The 12119-nt window shown below is 41.7% G+C and overlaps 1 protein-coding gene across 3 annotated transcripts in view; it reads right to left on the bottom strand.

The window, feature by feature from the left end:
• cry3a (cryptochrome circadian regulator 3a) overlaps positions 1–12119 on the bottom strand; it is a 42183-nt gene that overhangs the window by 11710 nt on the left and 18354 nt on the right. For all 3 annotated transcript variants that reach the window (XM_020615054.1, XM_020615051.1, XM_020615053.1), the window contains exons 4-9: positions 11848–11990; positions 10441–10625; positions 8066–8154; positions 7523–7663; positions 5256–5567; positions 4948–5099 (exon numbers count right to left, since the gene is read on the bottom strand). In XM_020615054.1, coding sequence (XP_020470710.1) covers positions 4948–5099; positions 5256–5567; positions 7523–7663; positions 8066–8154; positions 10441–10625; positions 11848–11990 — 1022 coding nt within the window. The remainder of the gene's footprint in view (positions 1–4947; positions 5100–5255; positions 5568–7522; positions 7664–8065; positions 8155–10440; positions 10626–11847; positions 11991–12119) is intronic.

The raw sequence follows: 12119 nt of genomic DNA on the forward strand, positions 1-12119 counted from the left end.
GGAGAAACAGCCAGTTGTGCCAAGCTTGTAGCATCATACTCAAAAAGAATTGAGGCTGTAATTGGTGCTAAAGGTGCTTCAACAAAGTACTGATCAAAGGCTGTGAATACTTATGTACATGTGATTTTTTTTCATTTTTTATTTTTAATAAATTTGCAACGACTTCAAACAAACTTTTTTCACATTGTCATTATGGGGTATTGTTTATAGAATTTTGAGGACAATAATGAATTTAATCCATTTTGGAATAAGGCTGTAACATAACAAAATGTGGAAAAGGTTAAGCACTGTGAATACTTTATGGATGCACTGTATATGACACATTTTATTTTTATTTACAGCCCATGTATGTATTGGAACTGATAACAGCATGTTGGACTTCAGCACTTCATGCTTACAAGTATCATGAGAAATAGCTGCTACAAAATAAAAGCTACAAACAACCACAACATTGCACAGTATGGCTACAGTACATGACAGTATGAGTACGAAGTCACTGCTCAGCAAGTATGAAACTTTTGGAAATTCTGGCACTGAAGTGAATTACCATCACAGTGCACAGTGAGGACTAAGGTTCGAAACATGGTAGAAAAACGAGGGGCTGTGGTCCCGAACAGCTTTTACTGTAAGTTGGTGTGATAGCAGCCGCACTATATACAAAAATATGATCCTCGAAGAAATTAAGCCAATAAAACACTGAGAACTCAGCTCACAATACCATTCCAACCTGCTACAGCTTGGATTTAAAATTTTATTTTTTATTTTTCCTTGCCATGGAGTTGCTCCGTGTGACAAAAAGAGGCCACCTACCTACTGCACTTGGTCCAACCTTACCCAGTCCGAGGAGGGGAGACAGACAGGACAGAGGAGGGGGCGAGTGGAACTGTGGGAAGTGGCACAGTGCAGCGCTGACAGGAAGAGAGAGAGGGGTGGGGGCGGGGGCGGTGCGGCCCTGTGGACCGACATGCACACACAGGATGGATGGCGCTCCGGTTGCTACAGAGCTTGTTCCATCACTAGAGAGATCACTGCCGATTGGGTTGATGATGCTAGGAGACGTCTACTGTACAGTAACACGCGGTTAGAAAGCAGAGTGTATTGTCCCCCACCAACCCGCAGCCCTCCCCTACACCATCCAACCCTGACCAGAGCAGGTGTATAGTGGAAAATTTCTGCCATAGAGTGTTCTAGTTTATCTTTACTTTTGTCTATAACAACATTAAAAAAAGATCGATTTTTAAATAATTTTTTTTCCTTTGGTTTCCCCTTTGGCTGCCCTTTGATCCAGAATAAATTAAGAGGAGCAGTGACCAAAAAAATCTCCCCATATCTGAATATTTACATGTTGAATTTTTCCTAATTATTATGAAAGCTCAGCTGTATCTTCAGTTTGTGTCAGTCTGTCAACTATGACTAAAGCGAAATGTCTACATGAAATAAAAGTAAAAAGTGCTAGTTGATGACACAAGTCCTCCATTATACCGCACAGCTCCAGGCCCTCACCCTCCCTCCAACCTCCCTCCCCATGATCAGACAGTGGTGAACTGAAAAAAGAGCTCATGCCTGCTCCCCCTGTCCCTCAGACTGTGGTGGTTGTCTTTTAAGTGGTCAGCGGGCCCCAAGCCCCCCTGCTGACTGTTCCCTCCCAATGCCACAGCACCACACTCTGGGCTGGCCCACTAGGGGGACCCCTCATTTCACCAAAAGGGACCACAACCCTTTTGTCAGGAATATCCGCAACCTGCCAGTAGCAAGGAGTCCGACAGAGGACAGCGGGTGAGGCTTAAGACAGTGTGTGTGTGTGTGTGTGTGTGGTGGGCGTATGTGCTCAAATACAGTGCATAACAAAATTTTGTTTTTGTTTTTTTTGCTTCATTGTTTTTAATTCATTTATTATATTTAATATGGTGCAGTTGTAAATGCACTTTTTGGCATCTGCTTCTCAGATATATTTTAGGCATTGTTCCGTTTTCTATATTATGCTTTTTATAACTGTATAGTTAGACTGTATATGTATGGGTGAACAAAAATTTGACATTGAATTTGAGTGTAGAATATTTTCAGAATCTGTTTATTGGCCACAAACAACTAATGGGCTTGATACCCAAATGAAAATAATGTGGCTCATGTCAAAAGCACATGTTTGCTAATAATTTTATTAACCTACCATAATTTACCCAGTTTTGCATCCAAGAGCTCAACTTACTATAATTATCACCTGGTCTTAAAGTGTGATATTTCTAGCACCTGTGGTAATACCTATTTTTAATTTTTGATTGGATTCAAATTCTAGGTTAAGAAATTGTCCTCCAATTCATTCTATGTGAGTAAATCACTGCCTTTTTGTACCACATCAGTGCAGCTCAGTTTTGCATGTGTGCACTAGACAGAAGATGAAAGGTGTACAGTATGTCTCACATCATGCAAATATTTGTTTTGTTGTCTGTGCGTAGGTCTGTGTGTGTGTGTGTGTGTGTGTGTGTGTGTCTATATTAGCCAGCCACTGCTCTAGGTCCACCTGAACGGGCAGGGCTGCATTCACATAACCAGAGCACCACCGAACATTTCACAAAGGGTCGGATGAGGGGCTTTGCCCAGTGCCTGGACAATGGACCAGCTTGCATGGCACAGCACATGTAACAAGTACCAGCACCAACCATGCATCACTGCGATGGAAGAGCTACAGCTGGTCCAACACCTCTCCTTACTACCCTCCAGGGAATGCTTCACAGCCCTCTACCTAATGAATGCAGGCAAGGCGTTTGCATTTCCCTACCAAGCGGTCAGAATCCCTTTTGACGAAATGAGACGCTACCGAGTTACAAACCTGCCCAGAGGGTGCTGCTGGGGCGCAAGCAAAGTCCCGTCCCTCAGGGTTACACAGGTAAGTAAAAACAAACGACCACCGACATATCAACTCATAGCCTGACTTCCATCCAATGCAGCCCTGGCTGGCAGCCTGGCTGCTCCTGGGTTGGGGGGGGGGGTGAGAATGGCCAATCAGCTTAAAAGCAATCAGCTACAATGTACAAAGGGAAGAGGGATAGCTGAACTTTTCCCCCCAATCCCCCGGAAACAGATGAGCCAAAACACAAACACAGAGCCACATCCATAGAAAAAGAAAAATTAATCTATGCCTTCGCTTTAAAAAATCATCTGGTGGCAAGTTATACATTAACTAAAGATATGCAACCATACACAGTCACCAAACAGACATTCACAAACATATAAAAAGGCATGCACGCATACAGTGTTAACACTGAAATAATTACAATAGACATGCCTGAGTTAACAATTTAACAAGTCCTGATGTTTTAACAGAAAAGAAAATGGACTGATGGGCTAAAAGACAAACAGGATTGAGAGAATGTTTATCTTTCACTTACCAAAAGATCTGGAGGTCCCCCTTTATCCCTCCATTTCTCTCTCTCTCTCTCTCTCTCTCTCTCTCTTTTTTGTCTGGTAAATTAAACCTGTCACCATTGTGTGAGAGCTGTGTGTATATGGCAAGTGCATGTTATCAGTTTATTTACTGCTTTGGTTCTAAGAACCAAGACAAGATTGTTTTAAATAAGTGAAATATTTCATTGATTGTGGGATATAAAGAAGTTCCACAAGGTGAAACCAGCCCATCTAAAAACATTGCTCAAGCCCCCACTGTTAAATCTGCCCAATGTCGCCTGTAACATCTACAAAGCTCAATTGACACAGTCAGCCTGCACTGATTTGTACTGTGTGTATACTGATCAGCCATAACATTATGACCACCTGTCTACACAATGCAGCAGTTGGTTGGCATTCATGTCACTCTCCAGCTCACTGTGCAGGAGTGAAAACTGTGATCATGAGGACAAGTTAGAGAGAATTTTTTAGACAAATTCAACAGCCGACCCACTCTAGCTGTGATATGACCACTATAGCCACTGGATGTTTCAGATCATAGAAACCAATGCACAGTATTACTCATTTTCGACCATTTTAACAAAGGTTCAAACAAAATGGAATATTCTGAAAAGGATGAATGAAATTTAAAATTTTAATCTACAGTATGTCAGCTCATGAACGAGCATTGGCCACCCACAACCCTGTCACCAGTTCACTGTTTGCCTTCCTTAGACCACTGATGGTAGGTACTGACCAGTGCAGACTGGAAACATCCAGCCAGACCTGCAGTCTGGGAGATGCTCTGACCCAGTCGTCTCTCCATCACAGTTTGGCCCTTGTCAAAGTCACTCAGATCCTTACGTTTGCCCATTTTTCCTGTTTCAAACACATCAACTTCAAGGACTGACTGTTCACTTGCTGCCTAATATACCACACACACTGACAGGTGTCACTGTAATGAGATAATCACTGTCAGTGGTCATAATGTTATGGCTGATCAGTGTATGTGTCTATTTACCGATACTGTATACTGTGGTCCTATATCTATAGAAGTCCTTCATGCTTTCTCAGTACCTCTATGTTTTCCTGTATGGGTACATCTCATTCCTCTTATAAGATCGATCCAAGTCTCTTATATTGGGTCTGAGGACTGAGGAGCAAGGACGATGCCGGAGGAGCCATTACCGAGGATACATGAGATTAGCCTCCGTAGAAGTATTTTGTAAACTGACATGTCCCTTTATCAGAAATCGGCTGGTGATTGGACACTTCAGATGAAGGATCTGAGGAAAGGACATCTCATGACATTAATAACCTGCTTCCTTGAGTCATCGCTCCACATGTTTCCCTCACATCTTTTCCTTGCATCTTACATGGGCAGGACTAAGACACAAGGTAAAGACATAAGTGAGGGAAACAACAGTGCTTACAAGAGACTTGGGAGGTACCCTATGTGTGCAGTCCAGAGAGTCAGAGGGAGGAGGGGTGCCTTCCAAGTGGGGGTGGGGTGTATGGGGAATCAGGTGTTGGCACCAAGGGGGCAATGCCAGAAATGGTACCCACCTTATGAAGTCTCCGTTGGGGTCGGTGCGCCGGCCAAAGCCCACAGGGCAGTAGCAGTGAAAGAACTGCTGGAAAAATGAACTACAGGACAGCCACATCCAACTGCCTGCGTTCACACTCCAGTCTGCATCTAGAAGCAACTCTTCAAAGACCTGCAGCAGCACAAAGACAACAGATCATCCAGATGTTTGTTTTAAACTTGATGCAAAAGTTTCTAAAAGTGTCATGGATCCAACTGGAATAAGATAATCTAAGGTGGTATTCCTTCCATCCCATCCACCTTGTGTTATAAATTCCTGCATCCTCACCTTCATCCCTTCCTCCCAACTGATCCACAGGTCCCCCCTGGTGAGGAAGCAGGCCACTGCATGCCTGGCTAAGTGATGGATCCAGCCCTCCTGCCTCAGCTGAGTCATTATGGCATCTATCCAGGGAAAGCCTGTCTTAGCCTCAGCCCACTTAGCAAGAGCCTCAGGATTTTTGTCCCAAGGGATGCGGACACAGATAGGGTTTCCTTCCATCTTGTCAAAGCGGGGGTTGTTAGTTGCTGCTGTGTAGAAGAACTCACGCCACAGTAACTGGCCATACAGAGAGAGCGGGGGGGAGCTGTTCTTTTTCACCTGGATACAAATAAATGAACCAAGAATAAAAATATTAGGCAAAGAAGACATTGGTTTAACTACAAAACATCATGGTGGCACTGAGGGAATTTCCAGACAACATAAAGACAGAAACATTTGATAGTAATTTGGTGAAAAAAAGGTGAGAGACCTGAAGATTTTGTGAATTGACAGAAATAGCTGGAACTCTGGACTTCATGACAACTTCATTCCTTGGTCCAAGGATTTAAAATTGTGTTCTAAAAATGTGTTGTGCATCAACTTCTTTTCTCCTAATAACAGATGTACTTTGAATCAATCTGATAATGGGCAATCATGTTGCACAAACAGGAGGAAAAAATGCAGTCACTAGTTGATATCTGTAGACAGACAAATAATAAAAAACTAAGTTTAGAACTTGAACTTGACTTGGGATTTTACTTGAGGCTCTCAGTGTTCTTATTCATTAATTTGTCATTCTCCAGACATAGTGAGACATTGCACAGGCTCATTTGCACAATGACCCAACCTTTAAAACCTAGGCAATTTATGGGAATTTCCACCTGAAAAAAACAACCAGTACAGTATGGTACAGTACAGTACAGTAATGGACTGCTCCATAATTGTAGGGACAAAATGAGCAACCTTGGCCTCTATGGAAAAGTGACATTTGGGATAGCTTTAAAATACAAAATTCTCCCTGTCTCCATTACCAGGGCAGTGAGTGAAATTAGGAAAAACATCAGTAGTGTTGCAGTCAAGATCAGCTTTACAAGACCCAGACCTGTGTTTACTGTGACTGAGACAAGACCAAGATTTAAGGGCTGGAGATCAAGTCAAGACCAGACCAGTGCAGTTTAACTGAATTTGATAGTTTGATAGGATTGGATTGCCTGTGTTTCAGTGACACTAATGGCACTAGACAGGACTGACATTATTGAATACATTTCCCAATTAAAATTCCCCCTAATTATGCAAAAGTTTAAGGGCATGCAAATGAATGCAAGACTAGCAGGTCTTGGTCTTGAGAATATTCTTAAGACCAAGACCGACCCAAGACAGATCTCACGTACTACACTATGGGGACGGTCTCCAGACTGTCGAAAGGCCTACTACAAAAATATTTAAAAACCTGGAAATATTAAATAAACTAAATAACTCTTATATAGTGTAACAGGCCTACATTCAAATTCAGACTGGCCATCAGGGGCCTCCTGTTGGTTACACTAAAACATTTAAGTTTTTGGATATTTTTTGGGAATTTTTATTGGGAATTATTTTCAGTAATGTCACTCCTATAAAGTGTCATTAGTGTCACTGAAACACAGGTCAACCAGTACTTTCAAACTATCAAATTCAGTTAAACTGCACTGGTCTGGTCTTTGTCACTGAAGCTTTCCACCTGAAACACGACTACATAAGGGAAAAGGGAGACAAAAAACATAGCTCTCATTCTGTAATTGTCCAGAATTCATCAGAGGCTCAAATGCAGCTTCAGCTGTCCCACTAAACTAATTTGAGTTGGTGTCTTTCAAATTCCAGGATAAAAATTACTTGCCAAGCTGTGGTGGAGGGACAGGTTCTACAAGTCATGTGGAGATTCTGTTAGTGGAAAAGGATTTTTAGAAAAATGCATAATCTATATCGCAACTTCTCTTGGTTATCATAATATCCTGGGATGCACTAACATTTGTTTCTATAAAAGATCAGAGAATGTCACTGTAGGTACACTGTAGGTAAACTGCTGACTGTCACCACTGTGGCCTTGAACATCATCTTACAGCAGAAAAATACAGTGGAAAAACAAAGCAGGACGGTTCGCATCAACCCCGAGGCTATGCCTGCTGATGGTTAAGGGAAGTACAGGGTGTACCACTTGTTGATTCATGCTGTGCTGGCTGTAAATGTGTCAGGACTTAATACAGTATAAATGGCTTTGTAGAAAGTGAGCAACACTGGAGGAGTTGTAAGCTGACCTTGCGGTAGAGGTCAGTGAGCTTGAAGTAGAAAAGGCGACAGGAGAGGCAGCCAAAGCGAAGGTAGGGGCTGAGGCCTGTTGGGCTGGCCAGCAGTGAGTTGGCATTCATCCTAGGGCGCTCGAAATTAGCCACCCATGCCTGTAAAAAGAGAAGCAAAGAGAGAGAACTATAGGACACAAGGGAGAGACAGAGTGGTGCATAAAAGGTGGTATATGATATAACTTAACAAAATGTCATTTTAAAGAATATGACTAAAAAAGCATGTCAGTAGTAAAATAACTGATTTATGAGTATAGTCATAAAATACTGACTTTTTATTTTAATGTCTGATATAATCCAATTACTGCCCATTAGTCTGTAAAACTGGAAGTAATTTTTAAATGATTTGTGATAGAAATAATTCCCTTGTTAATACAATAGTACTTGTAAAGATTTATGGAGGTGTGCTTCTGGGATTACATCTACAAAAAAATACAACAATTGTGGTGTTCTTTGCTAAACTTAGTATAGCAAGGAGCCAACAGTAGATGTAGGACTGACTTTTCTCTCCAGATGGCGCTCTATCCTGGTCAGGGCCTCCGTCTCTCCTCCTGGCCACACTGCTGAAGGCAGGCCCTCGGTGTCGAAGCCTGAAAATATTTATCTGTATTACCTTTCTGCTATACACCAGTGTCATACTGATATGTCAGATGGGTTAACAATGTTTTAAATATGTCAACCGGTTAAGACAGCACTATCTGCTGTTTTGGTAACTACAAACTAGTTGGTGACCTTTCTTGATCTAGGGCCAGTTTTTTTCAGTTTATTCACACAGATTTTTCTAACAATACATGTAGTTGAGTAACTCTTGAATGGCAACATTCATCTGTACACCTTCTGTATACACATCATGCCCTCAATTCTCCTCTATTACAGCAGCATTAGAGCTGTTTCATCAGTTCATCTTAGTCCATTCTGCTTTAATACAGCAGGTGTTATTTCCCCTTTTTCCTGAGAAAATTAACAACTGTGTCCTCCTGACCTTAAAAACTGTGATTTGGGTTAAAGTCTGGATTTTAAATTAATTTGTGGGGAAGGAGATGAAAAAGTCACACAGTGTATCTGCAGTCTCTCATTATTTGCTATCTAGTGCACTATATTATATAATCCATGTGTTTAAGTTGCGTTTTGAAATTCTAAATGTATGCACTTTATAGTTCCCTCAGACACTCCCAGGGTGGCATGAAAAAGGCAGTGTCCACTCCATGACATGCACACAAATGCTACATCATAGATAGATGTCACACTACACCATTAGGCTTTAACTGATGACGGTCCATAAGTGAACAAAATATCAATATACTGCTCACTACAGAATAAATTACTGAGTGTATGAGTGAACATGAATGTAACACCTGTGACAATTCTGAAAGCATTGGTACATTTAACATCATTTATGTAAACAAGAATATATCTAACCTGTATATTTAAATCTAGTAGTACACAAGGATTCAAAATAAAGCCCGCCAATCAGGAGTCTTTTCAGTTGAGGTGATTTTACAGTAGCCTGTACTATATGGCACTGTTGTTGTTTAATTAAATAAGTTTTAATTGTTAAAGGGCAAAGGACTGAAATGCTATGAGTGAGTACAACCAACTGCTAGTGTTTATCCTGCTGCAAGCACCTGTCTATAAGACTGTACAATGTTCAAAAAATTGTACAAAACTGTAGCCTAGTTTGCAAGAATAAAAATTCTGCACTAAAAACTCATCAAAAGATGCCTAACATTTCCCAAAACACCTTTTAAAATACCATTTATTCAACTATATACTAAATATTTTAAAGAGTACCTGATTTATTCACATTTCTATGTGAAATCTATCTTCCCTTCAAAAGCTGGGTAAGTACCTTAGTTCACCAGCTCTTGACCCAAAAAGCTCATTACAGACACTGAGTGCAGGTGTGTACAGCAGATGGTGGCAGCACTGTCACAGTGTGAATGGACAGTGGCCTTCTGTGAATGGAAACCTGGCATCTGGACTGACTTGTGGGTAAGAGGGTTAACATGTTACTTGGTTAATTTAGGGGACAAGCAACAGCTTGTGTACAATAAACCTTTACGGAGAGAAATCAGACACGTGCACTGACCTATTAGAGGATGGAGACCTTTTAAACATCTTATTTAAGAGTCAAACAGTTGAACAGGTGTAAGCAGCAGATGGTTACAGTGCAGTTTATTCTATGAATGGACTGCAAACCTCCGTGAATGGAAACCAGACATCTGGATAAAAACTCAAAAGAGGTGAGTGTGTCACCTAATTAATTATTCACAGGTATTCAGCTTTCTGGACTGGCTCCGACTTGTGTTACAGGTTGTTTGTAGCCTTAATGTTGTCAAGCTAATGTGCTTCAGTCTTAAAAATGTCCAGTTTAACCAACAGGAACTCCTGACTGCATTAATAAGGGTTTTTGCTGCCATGCAGGAAATAAATGCCTAACCAAGGGTCATGGCCTCACTGCAGAAACAGGGAATTTTCTAAATAATAGCATTTTGATTAAGCTTCTGAAAGTGTATTTTTAAAACTTTGTTTGTTTGTTTGTTATAGAAGCCAGAAGTTGAGAAAGAGGGGGCTGTCTAACAAGCAGGACCATCTCATATTTGGGCTCATGCAGTATTTTGATGCATGGAAACACAATGTGTTTGATGTAAACATGGTTACACAAAAGTAAGATATAGCTTTTGTTCCATGATCTGAATTTTAAAGACTATCTTCACTGAAATACTATTGTTTAGGAAATGACCACTCAGTTTGAACAACTACAAATTTTCCACTGATGGAAGCTGTGATTCCACCCTCCAGGCTGTGTAGGTGAGGGTGATGTTAGCCATATTTGGTCTGAGGTCACAGATATACAAGCCTCTGGGTTTTCTCACCTAGCTCTTCCAGGGATGGGACCCCATATTTTTCTCCGCGGTCTTCAGAGATGGGGGTGACACAGCGACCCATCAGGGTATTCGACAGAGTCTCCACAGGCATCTCAGGAGGATCCAGTCGACTGATCAGGGTCTGGAAACGCTTGTAGGTGAGAGGAGGCTGCCCTCCATTGAGCTCTATGATCCTAAAGAGGGACAGGAATTAGGGATTACCATATAATCATACCAGTTACTATCTGCAGAAAATTACTAACATTTGGCTTGTTGAAGATGCAAAGAAAGTTAAGTCAACATTTCCCTTGCAAAAAGCAGATAATCTGTAAAATTCTGCACAATTCATGTGGGTAGCAAATTTGGAGATAAAAATGTGTAATTTTGCCTTAAAGTGACAAGTCTGCATCCCTGAAACTAGACTTCTGTTCCATTACCCACTGAACCACAGTCAGTGGCTCTACTCACTGAACCACTGAACCACAGTCAGTGGTTCAGTGGGTAGAGCGGTCATCTCCCAACCGGAGGGTTGGCAGTTCAAATCACGGTGCCTGCAGTCCACATGTCGAAGTGTCCTTGGGCAAAATACTGAACCCCCAAGTTGCCCCTGATGGTTAGAGCCATCGGTGTGAGTTGGCGCCACAGACGGCTGCCTCGGTTCTGTACCGGAAACAAATTCCTTGTGTGTGTAACATACTCGGCCAAATAAAAGTGACATGCTGTTACTTTAAACTGTCTCCTGCCTGTGGCTCCATCCTGTCCTCTCTGCTGGAAACACTCCTGCTCTGCTGTAGAGGAGCTGCTGGTCTCATCCTCCAAGTCCACAAGGACTCAACTTGTTTTCATACACAGAGCTTATCTGATGTTGCCGTTAACTACTTAAAACGAGCGCTTGTTTTTTCTTGCTCGCAACAATTCACTACAATCAGCATCACACCACCGTATGGGTTTAGTGGCTGAACAGGACCAGACAGTTTAACTGCCAGTGAAGATGTTGCATTTCTGCAAGTTTGATGTTGTGTTCAGCCTGTTCGACAAGTGTTTCATTAATTACTCTGTTGCATTTGTTGCACATATCAAGCGTTGATGCCTCTGTAAAATGTGACCCATGTGAGAGGGGGAGGGAGGAACACTCACAGACACACACACACAGCAGAGCAGAGGCTCAGAGCCCACAGGAGGCTTTGGTTTTGTTGTCACTTATCTTAAAATATCCACAAACCACTGAAGTTTTTTCTCAAGCTGCCTAATGACTGACTCAGCCAGCATGGGGTTAATGTAATGCTGCCATTAAGTGGTATCTGTGCATAGTATTTGACAACTTTTACAAGTACAAGTACTAGAGGGTGGTATTGGACCCGATACCCAATATTGAAATCTGTATCATTGCATCCCTAATATTCATTTTCCCCTCACTTGTCCAGGTCGTAGAGGGTGTGTGATATCTTGACAATGACTTCCACTCCTGCCTCCATGGCCAACTTCTTGATGGCAGCATCTCTCTCTTTCCCAAAAGGCTCCGAATCATATTCAAAGGTTAGCCGAGAGATCTTCCACTCCTGAGATAGCAAGCAAGACATTTTGCCCGTTAAAATTTACTGTCTCTAGAGTTACACTTCCAGATTAATTGTTTTGTCAACCCAAACCAGACCCAAAGAAATTCAGTTTTAGACCTCAAATATTAGTCC

This window comes from Monopterus albus, unplaced genomic scaffold (assembly GCF_001952655.1).
Source record: "Monopterus albus unplaced genomic scaffold, M_albus_1.0 scaffold157.1, whole genome shotgun sequence".
Classification (NCBI taxonomy): domain Eukaryota; kingdom Metazoa; phylum Chordata; class Actinopteri; order Synbranchiformes; family Synbranchidae; genus Monopterus; species Monopterus albus.